The 19038-nt window shown below is 42.1% G+C and overlaps 2 protein-coding genes across 6 annotated transcripts in view; one reads left to right on the top strand and one right to left on the bottom strand.

The window, feature by feature from the left end:
- Positions 1–9043, bottom strand: part of SHROOM1 (shroom family member 1) — a 48180-nt gene extending 39137 nt beyond the window's left edge. The window contains exons 1-2 of one of the 3 annotated variants that reach the window (XM_082213697.1): positions 8881–9043; positions 3026–3169 (exon numbers count right to left, since the gene is read on the bottom strand). The gene's annotated coding sequence lies outside the window, so the exon portion shown is untranslated. The remainder of the gene's footprint in view (positions 1–3025; positions 3170–8880) is intronic. The other 2 variants (XM_082213698.1, XM_082213696.1) reach the window with 2 other exon arrangements.
- The window catches only part of GDF9 (growth differentiation factor 9), a 52430-nt gene that overhangs the window by 25374 nt on the left and 8018 nt on the right, over positions 1–19038 (top strand). The window contains exons 1-2 of one of the 3 annotated variants that reach the window (XM_082213715.1): positions 9514–9713; positions 17339–17451. In XM_082213715.1, coding sequence (XP_082069841.1) covers positions 17432–17451 — 20 coding nt within the window. In that variant the 5' untranslated portion in view covers positions 9514–9713; positions 17339–17431. Of the gene's footprint in view, positions 1–9513; positions 9714–9833; positions 9930–17338; positions 17452–19038 lie in introns of those variants that run through there. The other 2 variants (XM_082213713.1, XM_082213714.1) reach the window with 2 other exon arrangements.

Here is a 19038-nt window from a genome sequence, read left to right as displayed (position 1 = left end):
TCTAGTTCCATTAGTGTACAAAGTGCTCCATTTCCAGGTGAAATGAGCATGAGGTCAGTCAGGTGCATTTCTTCTTCTTCGTGTAGCTGCATGAACTACAACCTGGGGTCACCAAGCAATCCTTGTTGTTTTTTTGACCTGCTTAACTAGATGTGGGTGGGGTGGGAGAACAGCCTTGCCACTTCCAACTGCAATTTAAAAGTTGCAACTTGTTGAAGTCCCCCAAGCGAGAACATTGTGCCAAATATAGAACAGGACATTAAAGTTGTATTACTGTAGCTGGCATGCAAGATGTCACAGCCATTTGAATAGCTGAAGTTTGACGGGCATCTTGTGTCACGGGAACAGGCTCCTACAGGGAAACAATGTGAAATAAAAGAGCCTTGTGGTCTTCTTTCAATGCCTCTTGGGTAGATGTGTCACTTCTGTTCATCACAGGGGCAACTAGGCATCCTAAATCTGCCTCTTGGATGCCGATGTGATAAAGAGTCAAACAGCAGCAGCGTGGGTTGGATTTAAACTGGTGGCCTGAAATAAAAAGGGACACCATTCTCCAGTCCCCTGAGATGAGGCAGGAAGTGGAATCTACCTGTTCACTTCTGTCCTGAAATCTGAAACTCATTACAAAGCTGAAATTCTGGCCAAGTAAACAAGAGCTAGTGAAAAAGCCAGACCTAAGTTTCTATTGTGCCTGGGCCAAGTTTCTGGTGCCAGGAGGTGGATTTATGGGTTACAGGCTGAAATGTAGAAGCTTTGCATGTGTAGAGCACAAGTGGGATTTATTTATTTAATCCCCCAGAAAGGGAAAAAGACAACTACGGCAATCAAGCGCCTTTCTTCAAGCCAAATGAAAGATAATCCAGCCAGCACCATGGCTAGGTTTTGTTGTTAAGAGTGGTTGGTTTTGTCATCTTTGCCAAAGCCCAATTTGTGGTCTTTATTTCATCGGTATCAGCTTCAAAACAGGTGTCAATCAATAACCCAGATGTGAGGCTCCACTAATAGAATTCTGTTTGAAACCCTGGCCTGCCAGGACGTACACCCAATTAATGTCCCTAGCAGATGGTCCCTCAGTAGACCTACAAAGCTCCTCTTCTGTTCTTAAGTGCCAGGTTCCTATAAAAAAAGTAAGGTAAAGGACCCCTGGACAGTTAAGTCCAGTCAAAGGCGACTATGGGGTTGCGGTGCTCATCTCGCTTTCAGGCCGAGGGAGACAGCATTTGTCCTCAGACAGCTTTCCAAGTCATGTGGCCAGCATGACTAAACCACTTCTGGCACAACGGAACACCGTGACAGAAACCAGAGCGCACGGAAATGCTGTTTCTCTTCCCGCCACAGCGATACCTATTTATCTACTTGCACTGGTGTGCTTTTGAACTGCTAGGTTGGCAGGAGCTGGGACAGAGCACGACAGGGTGAGCTCCCATTGTCAGGTTCCTTTACTTTCTTATTGGCATCCCAGGCATGACTGTAACTAACAAATTATATGAGGCTCTTCTTGAGGGTGCACCAGTGAAGTTTCTCTATTGGAAAACATGCACACCAAACCAAAAAACTCCAGCTGTTTTCAGATATTGAAAAAGTACAGCTGCTTTCAGAATTTGGATCATAGTGAAATTTGCATTCCACAAGGAGAGTTTGACCGACAACGAAGTGATGCAGGGTGGAATACAGATGTCTAGCTTTGTAGTTAATAGATCCACCATATGCAAAAACAATAAAAACTGTTCATGAATTGCATCCTGCAGTGAGCTGCTACTTAAAATGGCCTTCTAATAATAGTGGAAGAAGAAGCTGGGAGAGTATGGGCACATGCAAATTGAACATTTGCCACCATGAAGAAAGTCTACACCCTTTGTGGATTAAACCAAAATATGAAGAGCATGAGCTCAGTTCACTTTTAATTGAAAGGCTCCTTAAAGGTACAAATCCCCTAGTAATGCAGAACATGTGCCTGCTGCAAATATGAGGCAGGAGGATGGAATGATCTCTTTTTTGGTGCTACAAAACAAACATTCCTGGTGGAAACTGAGCTCTGAGTGTTTGAAATTCTTACTTGGCATGCAGTTCATCCATTTAGGCTTTCTTATACCACCATGGAGTTGATGGCTACCGGAGAAGGGTAACATGATTTGGATGGGCCTCTTTAACAAATTAAAAATGGGCACTTTTTTAATGATTGTTTTTTTTTAAGGAAAAGGCATACTTTAAAAGACAGTGGACACAGGACAATAAATTTTTGTGGCAGGGTTGTTGGCCAGCATTCCTATTTATTCTGAATGCCAGAGTCAATGAGGAAGAAAGCATCATTGTAGCTTTAGCTGTTGTTTGCCAGGAAAAAATGGAATATAAAGCATGATCATGCTGACGGGTTGATGAACGGATTTCTAGACAAAAGTAAAAGGGGACCTTACTAAAAGCTAGATCTGAATTGTTGGAGCCAAGCCCACATTTTATTGAATCTTATGAACCAATGAAAGAGATGCTCACTCAGCAAACCTTTCAGCATAAACCTCAGCAGAAGTTCCAGTGTATGCATGAATCTCCCAGATATTCAAAGGATTCACCATTCATTTTTCAGTGGAACATGTAAAAGGCAACTTTGTGGTTGGTTGTGTTCCAAGGAGTAAACATTGCAGAAAATGAACCAATGCTCATTTGTATCAAGTGACAATTTATCTGTAATAAAGCTGAGCCCTTGTGTAAAAATCCTGTTCATCTCTTAAGTCAATGCAAGTTTTACTATTAAAGTGGACAGCAGTATAGTTTCACCCTGTGTGGTCACTCCAGTTTGCCCTCCTTTGGGCAATCCAGCTTTTCCCCAGATGTGGGAGTTATTTATAAAATACCAGAACAGCATTTATTTACATTTTCATGTATACAAGGAGTACATTAACATTCCACAGTGTTTATTATTTAAAAGCCTTTTGGAAGCCTCTGAAGCCAAAGGGCATATTTCAGGGATGTCTGCAGACATGAGACCCACCCACAGTTGCAGTTACTTAATTTCCCACATGCCACTTACCCACACTGAACAAGAAGTCTGCGTTGACCCTCTCTGATCTCACTGCACAAATGGTGATGAAAGGTGGGCAAGGAGTGCTGACAACAGAACAATTTAAATCAGAACTATGCAGCCTTCCTTTGCCACACACATTGCCAATGTCATCTGAAATCAAGTAGGGTTTTTAGTGAAGGGAAAAGGAGACACAAAGCAAAATGACACATTCTTGTTTGTTTCCTGACATGCAGATGAAGATACGATCAAAATACATCTGTTCTGCTGGCCTCAGAAGAACTACATGAATTTTAATTACCTGACAATAGTACCTCAAACTTAACGGAGAAACAAATAAAGACTCATTCATATATTGGTTTATTAAACAGAGATATGATCATCTAAAAGCAGCCATTAGGTTCCCAATTCTGGCACAAGAAGTATTCTTCAACTTTCTACTCTTAAAGCAGGAGATGACAATGTCACTGGCATAACTTCATTTGCCCTGGATGAGGCCACATACAAAGAGCAGGAGTACCTGCAACACATTTGCTGTTGCTTCAGATACAGATGGTGAGAAGATGTTGTGTCCCACAACCCCTCTAACATGCATGTTAAAAGCTAGGGGAACCACTTGTGAGCAGAGGACCATAATCCTTGCCATGGTTAAGACCAGGGTTAGTAGTCCTCAAAAGCATCCTATATTCCTGGCCAGCCACAGACCAAACTACACATTACACAGGAGATCCATGCTTCTTACACAAGCTCCATGATCATTATTGTTGGAGGTACCAACGTTTTGCTTTTTTACTTAAAAGCAGCTGTGCATGGGGTGGGGGTTCAAATTTGATTGGAGTTGTGGTGCTTAACCTTTTCTCCCTAAATCACACACACCGTCCTTAAATTAGATTACTGTACTTCATCATTTAGGTTGGGAAATTATACAGCATCCATCTCCTAACCCCCAGCTCCAATCAAATTTGGAGGCAGCCTACCAGTTGCTTTTTAATAAAAATAAAACACTGATCAAGTCAATCATGGACCTTTTACTTGATTTCAAAGTTTGGCCATTACTTCTTCTATACACTGTATATAACCTTATATACCGACATTCAGTCAAATGGTTCCCAGAGAAGCTCACAAGAAAATACATACAAAATCAGAAACAAAATGATAAAATCAGAAGAAAGAAACTTAGAAAGAAACCAGCAATTCAAAATAGCAAATGAAAGCAGATAAAACTCAAAGGCACAGGTCAAATCTGTGTCCAGGGCAGCTGTTTACCAGTTTACCAGCTCCATCTGGTACGTAGGCTGAGACCCTATCTGCCTCCGGACTGTCTCGCCAGAGTGGTGCATGCTCTGGTTATCTCCCGCTTGGACTAGTGCAATGCGCTTTACGTGGGGCTACCTTTGAAGGTGATTCGGAAACTACAACTAATCCAGAATGCGGCAGCTAGACTGGTGACTGGGGGCGGCCGCCGAGACCATATAACACCGGTCTTGAAAGACCTACATTGGCTCCCAGTACGTTTCCGAGCACAATTCAAAGTGTTGGTGCTGACCTTTAAAACCCTAAACGGCCTCGGTCCAGTATACCTGAAGGAGCGTCTCCACCCCCATCATTCTGCCCGGACGCTGAAGTCCAGCGTCGAGGGCCTTCTGGCGGTTCCCTCATTGCGAGAAGCAAAGCTACAGGGAACCAGGCAGAGGGCCTTCTCGGTTTTGGCGCCCGCCCTGTGGAACGCCCTTCCAGCAGATGTCAAAGCGATAAACAACTACCTGACATTCAGAAGACATCTTAAGGCAGCCCTTAAGTTCAGGGAAGTTTTTAACGTGTGATATTTTAGTGTATTTTTTGTTTCTATGGAAGCCGCCCAGAGTGGCTGGGGAGGACCAGCCAGATGGGCGGGGTATAAATAATAAATTTTATTTATTTATTTTATTATTATTATTATTATTATTATTATTATTATTATTATTAACTTTAAAAGCCTGGGAAATTTGCACTTCTCTGAATTTTTCAATGAAAAGTTCTCCAACTCACACCCCTCCCCCTCAGTACAATGAAGCATATATTACGAGAAAGTATGCACACACACAAATGCTCACACTAGTAAAACATAATGTACAGAAAAGCACTATGTTAGAATAACTTGCAATTATGTGTGTAACCAGCAAAATTGTCTGCAAAAGCGCATACGAATTTGAATGCTAACTTAAAAAACAACAACAGACTGATGTGGAAATGGGTAGAATTAAACTTAAGAATGGAAAAACAAGGAATTGGTAGAAACCGAAATCGACAGATTTGTCTATCCTTAGCAGGCATGCAAGTCTCCTTGGTTACAGTCTCCCCAACAATGGTGATATCTATTTCAATTAAAATCATAGTAATTATTTCTAAATGTGCATCTTTACATATAAATTAGCATATGTTCACTTTATGCATCCCTGTGACTTCTTTTGTTCTCCATTTTTGACAGTGCGTAATTTGGTCCTATCTCCCTTTTCCTTCTGTATACCCATTAATCTGTTCCACGAGTTCTCCCAACCCCCTCAAGCAGATCGTGGAGGCATAGGGCACACCAGAGGAGTGGGGTGTAGTGGTTAAGAGCAGTAGTCACGTAATCTGGGAAACCGGGTTCGGGTCTCTGCTCCTCCACATGCAGCTGCTGGGTGACCTTGGGCCAGTCACACTTCTGTGAAGTCTCTCAGCCCCACTCACCTCACAGAGTGTTTGTTGTGGGGGAGGAAGGGAAAGGAGAATGTTAGCCGCTTTGAGACTCCTGAAGGGGAGTGAAAGGCGGGATATCAAATCCAAACTCTTCTTCTTCTATTTCACAAGCAGAAATCGTTATATTAATGGGTAGTTTAATGCCATCCCAGGTCCCATATTAAAATAATTTTATCAACCAGTTAATGAGCTGATTTTCGGTATGCATTCCAGGGCAGAAATGCCTTTGCTTCAACCTGTTTAACCTTTGATGATGATGCATTGCTACTGCTATAGCTGTGGTGGGTATTTTTAACCTTTCATAACAAATGCACTTTAAAATACACTGCTTTTGCAGTTTAATATTTAATATATCCAAAAGTGGGCCTCTAAAGCTTTCTCAGACTCTCAATCATTACTGAAATAGCATCCTTGCTAGAAGCCCATACCTCCTATACAAAGTTTCTAACTGAGACCAATATCTTATCTGATGCAATTTAACAATTTTGGTTGTAGAACTTTTTCCAACCATAGTAAAGTCAGTAAAACCTTGAGAATTATAGACTTTGACTGGCTGATTCCTATTATTCCTCTTATGAGTATTTTGTTTTTATATTCAGTGTTTTATTGCAGTGTTGTATATAGTGTTATGTATTGTTTAACTTATGTATTACTGTTTGCCACCTTGTCAAAAGAAAATCTAAAAAGCAGGATATAAATTTATTGACTAGAATTTTTTAAAATAAAATTTCTCCTTGAGTTTATGCATCTTTAGTTTAGTGAAACAGGATTAATTTTAGCCATTAATCCCCAAAAAATCTTTCGAATGGGTTTGTATGGTATTTTTGTATGGTATTTCCACTTGAAAGCAGAACTACATTAAGTGAAATAGGTGGTTTTTGAATATGATTGAAATGTTCTTAATATATATTTTTAAGCGATTATTACATATCTGTTTTAAGTTTCCTGGCAATGATCATGCAACACAGTCACAGATTAAGTCAGCTAGCCTATGTATGCCAACTAGGGGATAAGACCTATTGGACATAATGGAATTTACTTCTGAGTAAATATGCAAAGGACTGAACAGCAAATCTCTCATTTTCATTACTGAGTTTAGCCATTTTACACAAATGTCTCAAAGAAACGCACAAATATTAGTAAAATATACAATACAACATATTTAAAACCAACATGCAACACAAGCTAATCAAATCAGAAAAACAATCCTTCCACACACAACTCAGCTCTAACTCCCAGAAAAAGCCCCCAAAGAAGGGAATACCACTAGCTGTTGCAAACAAAAATTAACAAACACATACCTAGGGAGCAAGAAATAGATTTGCTTGACACTGAAAATTTGTCAGTGTTGGCACCAGGAATACCTGGGGAGAGCATTCCAAAGACAGGGGGCCACTACAAACAAGACCCACAGTCTTCTCACTGCCCTCTGAACCCTCGCTGGCTGGAAGCATACAGAGAAGCACCTGTAATGCTGACCACAGGATCCAGGCAGGCTCATATGCAGAAAGGTTTTCCACAAGGCACAAAGAAGCTGAGCCACACAAGGTTTTATAGGTTGACACCAGCCCCTTGAATTGGGCCCAGAAACAAATTAGCAGCCAGCGCAGTACTGGATTTATGCATTTGGACTGTGCGATTCCTTTCAATAATCTGGCTGCTGAATTCTGCACCGCCTGCAGTTGCAGGCCCCCTAAAACGTTGTAGTAATCCTGTGGTGAGGTTACCAGGGCATAGATCACTGAAGACATGTTATCCTCATCTAGATAGGGTTGCACTTGGGCTACTAGCCAAAGCTGGTAGAAGGCACTGTTATTCTGCTATAACCTGCTTTTCTCAAAGCAGCTATGAGACTCCTGTATAGGGCCGGCCCACCCATGAGGCAAGGTAAGGCAACTGCCTCAGGCAGCAGGGTCTACTGGGGTAGCAGATCCAAATGTAGATCTTTATTCAGTGCCAGCTGATTCAAGAGGCAAGGTAATAGCCTCTGGAGGCAGAATTCACAGGGGCAGCAGATCCCAATGCCAATCTTTCTCCTCCCTCCCCCTTGTTCCTGAGGTAGATCTCCCCTCACTCCTTCTTCCCTGGCGAGGAGGGGGGGTGCCATTTTGGAGCCCAAAATGTCTTGGGCCAGCCCTGCTCCTATATGTAGGCTTTCAGCCAATGTGGATATTTCTTTCATTTTAAAATTGTGCAAAAGTTTACACAATCTCGAATTGCCAGCCTTTATTCCCTGAAGTTTTTAGTCGAGACGGAGTAGCTGTTTCTACACAGCTCTGCTTATTTCCTTGGCATCAGCAGGAGAGAATCCCATTAATGGATCCCTGCACCACACAGCCGTAATGGAAAAGGTAACTGCTGCCCTTGCAATTGTTACAAATGCTTTGCGAATGAATAATAAAGCTTCCATTTAGCTTCCAACTGGTGCATATTGAGGGAAATGTGGCAAATCTGATGGCTGCAGCCCTGTACTGACTCTTAAATGATCCTACCGCAGTCAGTAAAACATCTCTGGAATGAATTAATCCAGGTATGGGGCCAAAGTGGTTCTGAATTTTAGCCTAGCTCATTCTAAATTAATACAGGACTCTTACTCTAGACAAGATATAATCTTACCATATAAGGCTAGCACAGACGACATTGCAAGTTATTTGTTTTTACTTTTATTCTAATTCTATAAAAGCAAGTCAGCTATAGCTCCAATACAAATAGGAATAAAATACCCCACAGAATTTCAATGCATTCTTCATCGTTTTCACCTCCATTTTCCTGAGGTTTCAAACAAGAACACAACTTCCTTGCACTAACATTTTTTCATGTTTAAAAAAATGCAACAAACTGGGTTCAAATGGTCAGTTACACATTTTGCGTCCTGAAGTACCACACCACTGAACTCTAAACTGTGTAAGAAGAAAACAGAATGCCTTTCTCAATCTCCCACTGGCAGTTTCAAATCCACCTTCCTCTATAAATCCCATTCACCTTCCTTAATGATTTATTGCCTCCAGATGTGTGCACGCATAACCAGGAATCAGAACCAATCAATATAGTGTCTATACCATATGTCATCTCTCTCCCCGACCGAATTTGTCATTTCTAAAGATAGGCTGTCAAGTGAACCCTTGACAAAAACCAGTCGTAATTACCTGCTTGCCATCATTTGGTGCTGCCTCTGTTTTAACTGTACTTCCCAAGCCGTTGGCTGAAAGAGATCGAGGTTTTGACAGACAGCATTGTTTCCCTTGGAGTGCTGGCAAGTAGCAAAATGTTGCTGTTATTCCTTTAACTCTCTTCCCACACAGGAGTGCAATTTCCGAAAGCACAGTGAGAGAGGACTCCGCTTCTTTTGAGTTTTCTTTGGTTCCCCTAGCTACTTTTAGATCATAAAGGTAATTGGAAGGGTTCCCTGTCCAATCATGGGAAAGTAGGTGGGGCTAGAATAATGAACCTGAAACTCTGGCTTCAGAGTAAAAGCGTTTCAGCCTGACCCAGATCTCCTCATGCAAAAGAGAAAAGGGAAAGCACCCGCCAGCACTGGACAAAAGGATAAACTGGGGGATTTACGCCACTGATTACAGTCCAGCTCAAGGCTCAGTTAGTAACTAGAATCTTTTAAGGTATTGAAACAGCACACAGGGCAGCTGCACATTCATAATGCTCTCTGCTTATAGTATAGACCTCACATGACTCATTTGTTTCTGAGGGAAAAGAGTCTTTTATTACTTCCTTGTTTATTCTTTTTTCTCTCTCTACTTGCCAGACATTAGCAACATTTTGATAGGAATGTTTCCAGCTCTTTGTAAGGAATATATCTGGAACGCAGAGGCACACGTTAGTCCTTTCTAAAGAGGATGGCCAGCTAATGGTTGCTTTCCTAATTATGGTGTTTGTTCACAAAAGTACCCCTGCAAATTATATGCACGAGGAAAATCATGGTGTATCAAGAATTCATACTCCTATCTACCCAGGTGTCCGACAGGTATGTATTTGAATTCAGTGGTCCAGAATTAAGACAATAAAAAGCGAAACTCCAAGGTATAAATAACTACTGGGAGGGGCTGCAGCTGTGCAGTAGCAATTGCATTGCAGGTGTGAGACCTCAAGTTCAACCTCAGCAGATCCAGCAAAAAGTTTTCATGCAACAGAGCTTGGAATAAGGTCTTCCTGAGATTTGGGAGAGGCACTGCCAGCCCAGGTAGGCAATAATGAACCAGATGGATCATTAGCCTGTCTTATAAACAATTTGCTTTGTCTTCTTCTCATGGGTGTAGCTTTTGGGATTGTTCTCACAAACAAAAATCGTAATATTCTAGAGACAGAATAAGAACCAGATTTACCTATGTCTCTTTAGCAGAAAAACCTCCCAGCTTACTCAAAACACAGGTATATTCACATTAAGCTATGGATAATGAACTCTTGAAACCCATGGGCCTCATTTGGATTTTGCTCCATAAGGTATGAATAAAGCTGTTTGGAGATGTATCTGGATGGATACAGCTAGGAGCTGTACCAATCACTGCTTCTCTGCTGTAAGATACAAGTGGAATTGCAATTGACTTTCCACACTTCAGAATGGGGCATAGCACTTTTTTGGGGGGTGTACATTCCCCTGAACAAACTCCCTCCACTGCACACCAATTTCTAAATTCTATTCTTTAATTTGCATGAATATGCTTATTTAAATTACAATTTTGTGATTACTTTCAGGACGTCAAAAATTATTAGAGTGCATTTTAGGGCAAATTTCATACACGGGGTGGGGTGTGAATAAATATATTGCTAAAATGGCAGCAGCCAAAAAGGTATGAAGGTTATTATAGTCATTCCACCCCACCCCCCACTTGAAGATGCCAATGATATTTCATTTCAGCAATATTGCACAAATATTTCCTTTAAAAATATAGCTGGAGACATTATAGCTCTAATTAAAAGACTGGATTTAAAAATAAGCATGATAATAAAATGGCGCCCAGCCTGTGAAGGTGCACAGAAATGGCAATAGGTTCACCCTGCCTGATATATCTCTGCACATGTCAGAAACATGTCTCTTAGAAGGGTTGGAGGGGTAGTCTAAAGCAATCTAAAGCAGCAGAGAGAGTGACTGTTCCATTTTTTTGGGGGGGGGAGTCAGATTTGACAAGTCTTTTTGGAAGGCAGTCTGAGAAAGGATGGAAGCAGAGTAGGAAAACACAGGACCACAACAATTTGATGATGCCATCATATGGATGCCCCATAAAAGTGGAAAGCATGACAATGACACACTAAATACTTACAGCGCAATCTTAGGCATGTCTACTCAGTTCAATGGGACTTACACTTGGGTAAATGGGTATAGGACTGAGCCTAAGGCACCCTGAGAAAGAGCTTTCATGTGAATCTCACATTTGTACTTGAGAACTGATGTATTACAAGAATCGGATAATATTTAACCAAGCTGCAGAACAAGTCTTTGACTTGGCATAAAAGGTGCTTGGGAAAAATGTATTTCCTCCTGTAGAGAGGCTGACAATGTAGTAAATACTTCTACTGATAAGAAAGTATGTGAAGTCAAAGGAGGGGGGGAGTAGTTCTGACTAAGCAAGATGTCTAAACTCTAACTTTTTAATCAGGTGTGTTTAACAAGAGGGTGGAGCTAAATATATCCCACTTCACCACATACTAAATCAGGCTGGAGACCCTCAAGCCCAGTGCCAATTGCAGCCCTCCAGGCCTCTGTCTGGCCCTCACAACCAGTGGCGTAGCGTGGGGGGTGCAGGGGGGGCCGCCTGCACCAGGCGCAACATCTGGGGGTTAGGGTTAGGGGGCGCAAATTCACGGGTTAGGGGGCGCAAATTACTTGCCTTGCCCCGGGTGCTGACAACCCACGCTACGCCACTGCTCACAACTCTCCCCTGACTGCACCCTTCTCCCCAGGCTGTATCTCTCACTGGTTCTGCTCCGTGGGCTTTTATGTGACCAAAATGCATCCTTGGAGTATGATTATCCACTTGCTTGCTTGGATGGGGAATGAAGAGATGTGTACATGCATAGACTTCTGACTTTTGTAGGGGTGGTCTGTAGCCTCTTGTACAGAGTCATGTCCATTACTCCACTACTGCACATTTAGAGGTATCCTAAAACACAACATCACTGTAGTGCACAATTGAAAAGCACGTTGTCCTAAGGACACAATGAACACCCTACCTATCCATTAGGTCATTTTTATCATTAATAAAATTGTATCTAGTTTAATATTTTCATACTGCTTTTCTGCCAAAACACAACCAATACATTTTTCTACAATAGCGCAAATTACATCAAATAATATGATAAACTTTAAAGCCTTAAAACAGACGACAACAACAAAAACAACATTAACAGAGTGAGGTTCTAATCCTAAACCTTATCTGGAAGCATGTCTCAATGAACTCCATGGGACATATTTCTGAACTGACAGGTATAAGATTGCACTGTAAAACACAGTTCATACTTTTAAAGCTGACTGGAATAAATGGAGTATCTGCCTCCAGTTTAAAAAGGAGGAAGTCCGGCAGAGCTTCACAAGCAAGCAGCTCCACAAACCTGATCAGGGGTCAGCAAACTTTTTCAGCAGGTGGCCTGTCCACTGTCCCTCAGACCTTGTGGGGGCCGGACTGTATTTTGAAAAAAAATATATGAATGAATTCCTATGCCCCACAAATAACCCAAAGATGCATTTTAAATAAAAGCACACGTTCTACTCATGTAAAAACACCAGGCAGGTCTCACAAATAACCCAGAGATGCTTTTTAAATAAAAGGACACATTCTACTCATGTAAAAACACGCTGATTCCCGAACCATCCACGGGCCGGATTAAGAAGGCGATTGGGCCAGATCTGGCCCCCAGGCCTTAGTTTGCCTACCCATGCCTGACATCAACACTGAAAAAGCTCTGATTTAAAAGAGCCTTGCAGCCTTAGGTTACTCGTAGCCACTGTGTTAAGGGTAATACCAAACACAGAATATAAAAATCCACATTTTAAAAAATAATTTAAAAAATAGTGTAGTGCACTAAACAAATTAAATAAGGGGCCAATGCTGGTGAGTGCACCCAGTGAGTTTTCTAGGTTAATGTGAAAATACAGAGTAAGCTATGATGTACAGTTTCATACATTTTGAGAAGCAGTGAGGTTACTATAACATCCTAAACACTTCGCCCATAGGGCCAAAAAGTGTTGTTGCATTTGCCAATAGATGCATACCCTCTCTTAATATAAACATTTGCAAGGACACCAGCAAGTGGACTGGGTTATACATTTTAATCTCTGGATTTGATTAGAACCATGGCCTATGTTTATATATTTTAATCTTTGGATTTTATTATCTTTCCATTGCGGTTTGAGGATTTAACTAATACCTGCCACCCTCCTAGAACAACCTCTAATGTCAGTATAATGCTGTATGGTTCAAAGAATACAGCTTGAGAACTTTTGTCTAAAGATTTTGGAACTACAGATCATCTTTCTAAATCAAATCCTCACGTAGGACATGCCCCAATTTTCCTTGTAGTAATGGGCATCTTTGCAGCCAGAATCACAATCTGTCTGTCCCCACTAGACTTCTCCACTGAGCTGCATATGACTTGAAGTTGCAGGAAGGAATGTTTTGTGATAAGAATCAAACCTTCACCAGTCAATGAGCATTACAGCAAGCAGGCTCTGCTGACAGCCTGGCATATGAAGGGACTGTTTCTTGTCTAGGGAGAGCTCAGCAAATCACTGGCTTAAGTGGCTCAGAATTTGACTCAAAGGAAAGGATGCAACAGGTGGCATTATCACTGCTAACCTTGCCTGCCCCCACTTTCTTACCTGTTGCAACAGTGTCTTTTGGTTCTTGCACAGGGCACACTTATGACCCTTCTTAAGTGCCCTAACAAGAAAGTAAATTACTGCCTTGCGCAGATTGCCCATAAAGCCTTGCAGTTAGGAGGGGGGAAATGAAAAGCTACTTTTGCAACAGTGCCATTCCCTTTCATTAGCAAAAGAAAGCAGATCTCATGAGGTCTGTGGAATGTTAAGGAATGCCCTAACTAATGGGAAGGAAAGCGCTCAACAGATATGTTTGCAGCAGTTTGAATTTTCATAAGACGACCCTGTGAACTAGTATTTCAGAGGGTTACCTATGAAGAGAAAGAAAATGTGGGAGGTGGGGGGCAGCAAGTTCCACTCTCCTTAACAAATTCAAAAAGGTAGAGCTAAAGGAAAACGCTCAATTCTGGGTTACCGAAACATAGAAATAAAAATTTAATATTCTAATAGATAAAATATATGCTACAGATAAATATTTGGCCAATGCAAAAGGCCAAAAGAAGTGCAGAACTTCCTCATCTCACCTTGTTGCTTTAGGGATCCCTTAGGCTGTGATTGGTTTAGAGCCATAGACATCCCTTCCTGGGTGTGCGTAGCATCAGTCCTGTGTTACCTCACTATGGAAAGGTCAGGGACACACTGCTTCCCTGCAGTCTAGATCTGCCTGACACGGCTCGTTCACACTTCCGCTTGTCCCGTGCCTAGAAAGCATGAGTCTGAGAGATTTCCCCCTTGCCCTGCTCTTTCCCAAGGAAAGCCCACTCTTTAGCTCTACATCGGAACAAATGGAAATCTGTAGAAACCTGATCTGTTTATTTCAACTGAGCACTGAAGAGCAGTTTTCCCTTGGCGAAAACCATGGAACAAGAGGAAGAATGGATCAGCCCAGTCTCTCGCCCTCCCCATCTCCATCTGCTCCACGAGACTGACACCCCCTTTGAGTCGCGCCAGTCACTTTGCCTTAGAAAAAAAAAGGCTCAGTGAACTTTACTGGCCCACAGCCTGGTCACCAACCTTGCCCCTATGCTCAGGCTCCTGACCAACATCTGTAGATAGTTTAGTTAATGGAAACAAATAAGGATGACCAGAGTCTGTTACTATAATCAGTAAAGCTGTTTATCCCTTGATAGCTTTGACTACATAACACAGCACAGTCACTAAGCAATCCAGTAATTGCAAAGACAAAGTTTGTCTCCAGGTTTTCTGGAGTTTCGTATAGTGAGTGTTCGCATACCTGTGTGTATTAGGAAAAATTGGTTTATAGTAAGATGCTGGAGGATTTTCAGGAGGATTAAATAATAATAAAAAGAACCCAAATTCCCAATGAAACCATGTGGAAATGGGGAGGACTGACTTTAAAATTTGAATAGTGAGAAACTGAAATGGACAGATTCACACATCCCTATACTGAAGTCAGAACAGCCATGTTAGGGTAGCAACTATCAACCTTCCAGAAAGCAGAACTGAGGAAAAAAATGTTTGGGTATGAGAAATCGGTCTGATAGGTGTTGCTTTATTACACGCAAACTTTCAAATACAGAAGCAATACCCTTTTCCAGGTTTCCTAATTGAATCAGCTGTGGAAAAAATCCATAGACAGAAGTTGTTCTGCCACCTTTTGGGGGGGTTACAGGGGCATTCAATTTGCCAAATGTAATCCTGAGCTTAAATTGAAGAAAGTAGGAAAAACCACTGGGCCAGTAAGAGACAATCTAAATCAAATCCCTTATGAATACACAGTGGAAGTGAGGGACAGGTTTAAGGATTTAGATTTGGTGGACAGAGTGCCTGAAGAACTATGGATGGAGGCTCGTAACATTATACAGGAGGCAGCAACGAAAACCATCCCAAGGAAAAGGAAATGCAAGAAAGCAAAGTGGCTGTCCAACGAGGCCTTACAAATAGCGGGGGAGAGAAGGCAAGCAAAATGCGAGGGAGATAGTGTAAGATACAGGAAATTGAATGCAGATTTCCAAAAAATAGCAAGGAGAGACAAGAAGGCCTTCTTAAACGAGCAATGCAAAGAAATAGAGGAAAACAATAGAATGGGAAAAAACAGAGATCTGTTCAAGAAAATTGGAGATATGAAAGGAACATTTCGTACAAAGATTACCATAATAAAAGACAAAAGTGGAAAGGACCTAACAGAAGCAGAAGACATCAAGAAGAGGTGGCAAGAATACATAGAGGAATTATACCAGAAAGAAATGGATGTCTCATACACCCCAGGTAGTGTGGTTGCTGACCTTGAGCCAGACATCCTGGAGAGTGAAGTCAAATGGGTCTTAGAAAGCACTGCTAATGACAAGGCCAGTGGAAGTGATGATATTCCAGCCGAACTATTTAAAATTTTAAAAGATGATACTGTTAAGGTGCTACACTCAATATGCCAGCAAGTTTGGAAAACTCAGCAGTGGCCAGAGGATTGGAGAAGATCAGTCTCTATCCCAATCCCAAAGAAGGGCAGTGCCAAAGAATGCTCCAACTACCGCACATTTGCACTCATTTCACATGCTAGCAAGGTTATGCTTAAAATTCTGCAAGGCAGGTTTAAGCAGTATGTGGACCAAGAACTCCCAGAAGTGCAAGCTGGATTTCGAAGGGGCAGAGAAACAAGAGACCAAATTGCAAACATGCGCTGGATTATGGAGAAAGCTAGAGAGTTCCAGAAAGACATCTACTTCTGCTTTTTTGACTATGCAAAAGCCTTTGACTGTGTCGACCACAGCAAACTATGGCAAGTTCTTAAAGAAATAGGAGTGCCTGATCACCTCATCTGTCTCCTGAGAAATCTCTATGTGGGACAAGAAGCTACAGTTAGAACTGGATATGGAACAACTGATTGGTTCAAAATTGGGAAAGAAGTACGACAAGGCTGTATATTGTCTCCCTGCTTATTTAACTTATATGCAGAATTCATCATGCGAAAGGCTGGGCTGGATGAATCCCAAGCTGGAAGGACAGATCCTGAAGCTGAGGTTCCAATACTTTGGCCACCTCATGAGAAGAGAAGACTCCCTGGGAAAGACCCTGATGTTGGGAAAGATGGAGGGCACAAGGAGCAGGGGACAACAGAGGATGAGATAGTTGGATAGTGTTCTCAAAGCTACCAGCATGAGTTTGACCAAACTGCGGGAAGCAGTGGAAGACAGGAGTACCTGGCGTGCTCTGGTTCATGGGGTCACAAAGAGTCGGACACGACTAAACGACTAAACAACAACAGTAATTAAGCGATCCCAGAACACGAGCCTCTTTCTTGGAAATGACGCGAGGAGAAACTTAGGAAAGGAGTGACATTTTTATCAAGTTACAACTGACAAGGAAAGGGGGTTATTTTATGTATTATTCTGCTGAAGCAAAACGGGAAGGAGGGAAATGTAAATTAATTCCTGGCTTGTCTTTCAGGGCACAGTGCCCTCACAAGACAACCTATAAAAGGAAATTTTAAAAGTCATAAAACATCAGAAGCACAATAAAAACAACAGATTACTGTTCAAAACCATTAATTTAAACCACCAGCAGCCAAATGCTTTCAAGCATAGCACATTAATGAAATGTGAGCTGGGATAAAAGCATCCTCAAAATTCTCCTGAAAACCAGCAGTGACAAGGCCATACACATCTCCTTGGGGAGGCAGTTCCAAAGATGGGGTTCTGCCAGTGAAGAGACTCATCACTGGTAGACTGCATGGTCTTACTTAGCAGAGCAGAGGGCAGGGTGGGAAGAATAGCTTTTCTCCAGGCGTTTCAAAACAGCTCCCTTCTTTTTCCATTCAGAAATCCTACAGTTGGTACTTACCTGGAACGTGGATCGAGATGTCAATCCTTGAAGAGCACTTCTGTTGTTAAACTTCATGCAGCACTCTGCACATGGCCCAGGGTATTTTGGGGTAAGTGATAGAGAAATTTAGAAAATGTAATAATAATTCCCAGCAGGTACTTAAATGTCAATGTATTGTCTCCAGGAGAATGCAGTTCCTCATCACCACCACTAGCAAGTACTTTGTAATTATGCAAGAACAGGGATGTGTTTGTGGGTGTACCTGGGTACCGCGGGTGGCGCTGTGGTCTAAACCACTGAGCCTCTTGGGCTTGCCAGTCAGAAGGTCAGCGGTTCAAATCCCCATGACAAGGTGAGCTCCTGTTGCTTTGTCCCAGCTCCTGCCAACCTCGCAGTTCGAAAACACACCAGTGCAAGTAGATAAATAGGTACCACTGTGGCGGGAAGGTAAACGGTGTTTCCATGCGCTCTGGTTTCCGTCATGGTGTTCCGTTGTGCCAGAAGCAGTTTAGTCATGCTGGCCACATGACCCAGAAAGCTGTCTGTGGACAAACGCCGGCTCCCTCTCCCAGCTTCTTCTTCCACTATTATTAGAAGGCCATTTTAAGTAGCAGCTCACTGCAGGCTGCAATTCATGAACAGTTTTTATTTATTGTTTTTGCATATGGTGGATCTATTAACTACAAAGCTAGACATCTGTATTCCACCCTGCATCACTTCATTGCCGGTCAAACTCTCCTTGTGGAATGCAAATTTCACTATGTTCCAAATTCTGAAAGCAGCTGTACTTTTTCAATATCTGAAAACAGCTGGAGTTTTTCGGTTTGGTGTGTATGTTTGCCAATGGAGAAATTTCACTGGTGCACCCTCAAGAAGAGCCTCATATAATTTGTTAGTTACAGTCATGCCTGGGATGCCAATAAGAAAGTAAAGGAACCTGGCAATGGGAGCTCACCCTGTCGTGCTCTGTCCCAGCTCCTACCAACTTAGCAGTTCAAAAGCACACCAGTGCAAGTAGATAAATAGGTACTGCTATGGCGGGAAGGGAAATGACATTTCCATGGCTCTGGTTTTTGTCACGATGCCCCGTTGTGCCAGAAGCGGTTTAGTCATGCTGGCCACATGACTCAGAAAGCTGTCTGAGGACAAATACTGTCTCCCTTGGCCTGAAAGCTAGATGAGCACCGCAACCCCATAGTCTCCTTCGACTAGACTTAACCGTCCAGGGGTCCTTTACCTTTTTACTTTACCTGGGTAGCATCTGTGAGTAACAGAACTCCCTCTTCTCATGCCCGCTCCATGTTGCAGTCTTTAAAATGTTTTGGGTTTATTTCTGTTTTCAAACATATTTAAAGATCTAATACCACCCTGAAAAATGAAAAGGGGGAGACAAAAAAAAAGTGGCGACATTCAATAGAACTACCATTTCTCACTCCTTCACCCGAACAGTACCCTGCCATTTTTAAAAATCGTGTTTCTTCTATTTATCTTTAGGATTCACATTAGTAAAAGAAGAGAAGTGATCCCCCTTGCTACTGCATCTCCCCCATTTTAAAGCATTGTATATCTGTTACCCTGCAGCAAAGCAATCCAACCTTCAGACGTTACTCAGGCTAACCTACTGGTGGATCTTTGTGAGCACAAGCACTGTATTTACGAACAAAGTGAAAAAAAATTCCTGGAAAGTTTCTCCGAA

The sequence above is a fragment of the Podarcis vaucheri genome, assembly GCF_965113315.1.
Source record: "Podarcis vaucheri genome assembly, chromosome: 2".
Taxonomy (NCBI): domain Eukaryota; kingdom Metazoa; phylum Chordata; class Lepidosauria; order Squamata; family Lacertidae; genus Podarcis; species Podarcis vaucheri.
The sequence above is the reverse complement of the archived record's forward strand: the minus strand, read 5'-3'. Positions and strand labels throughout refer to the sequence as shown.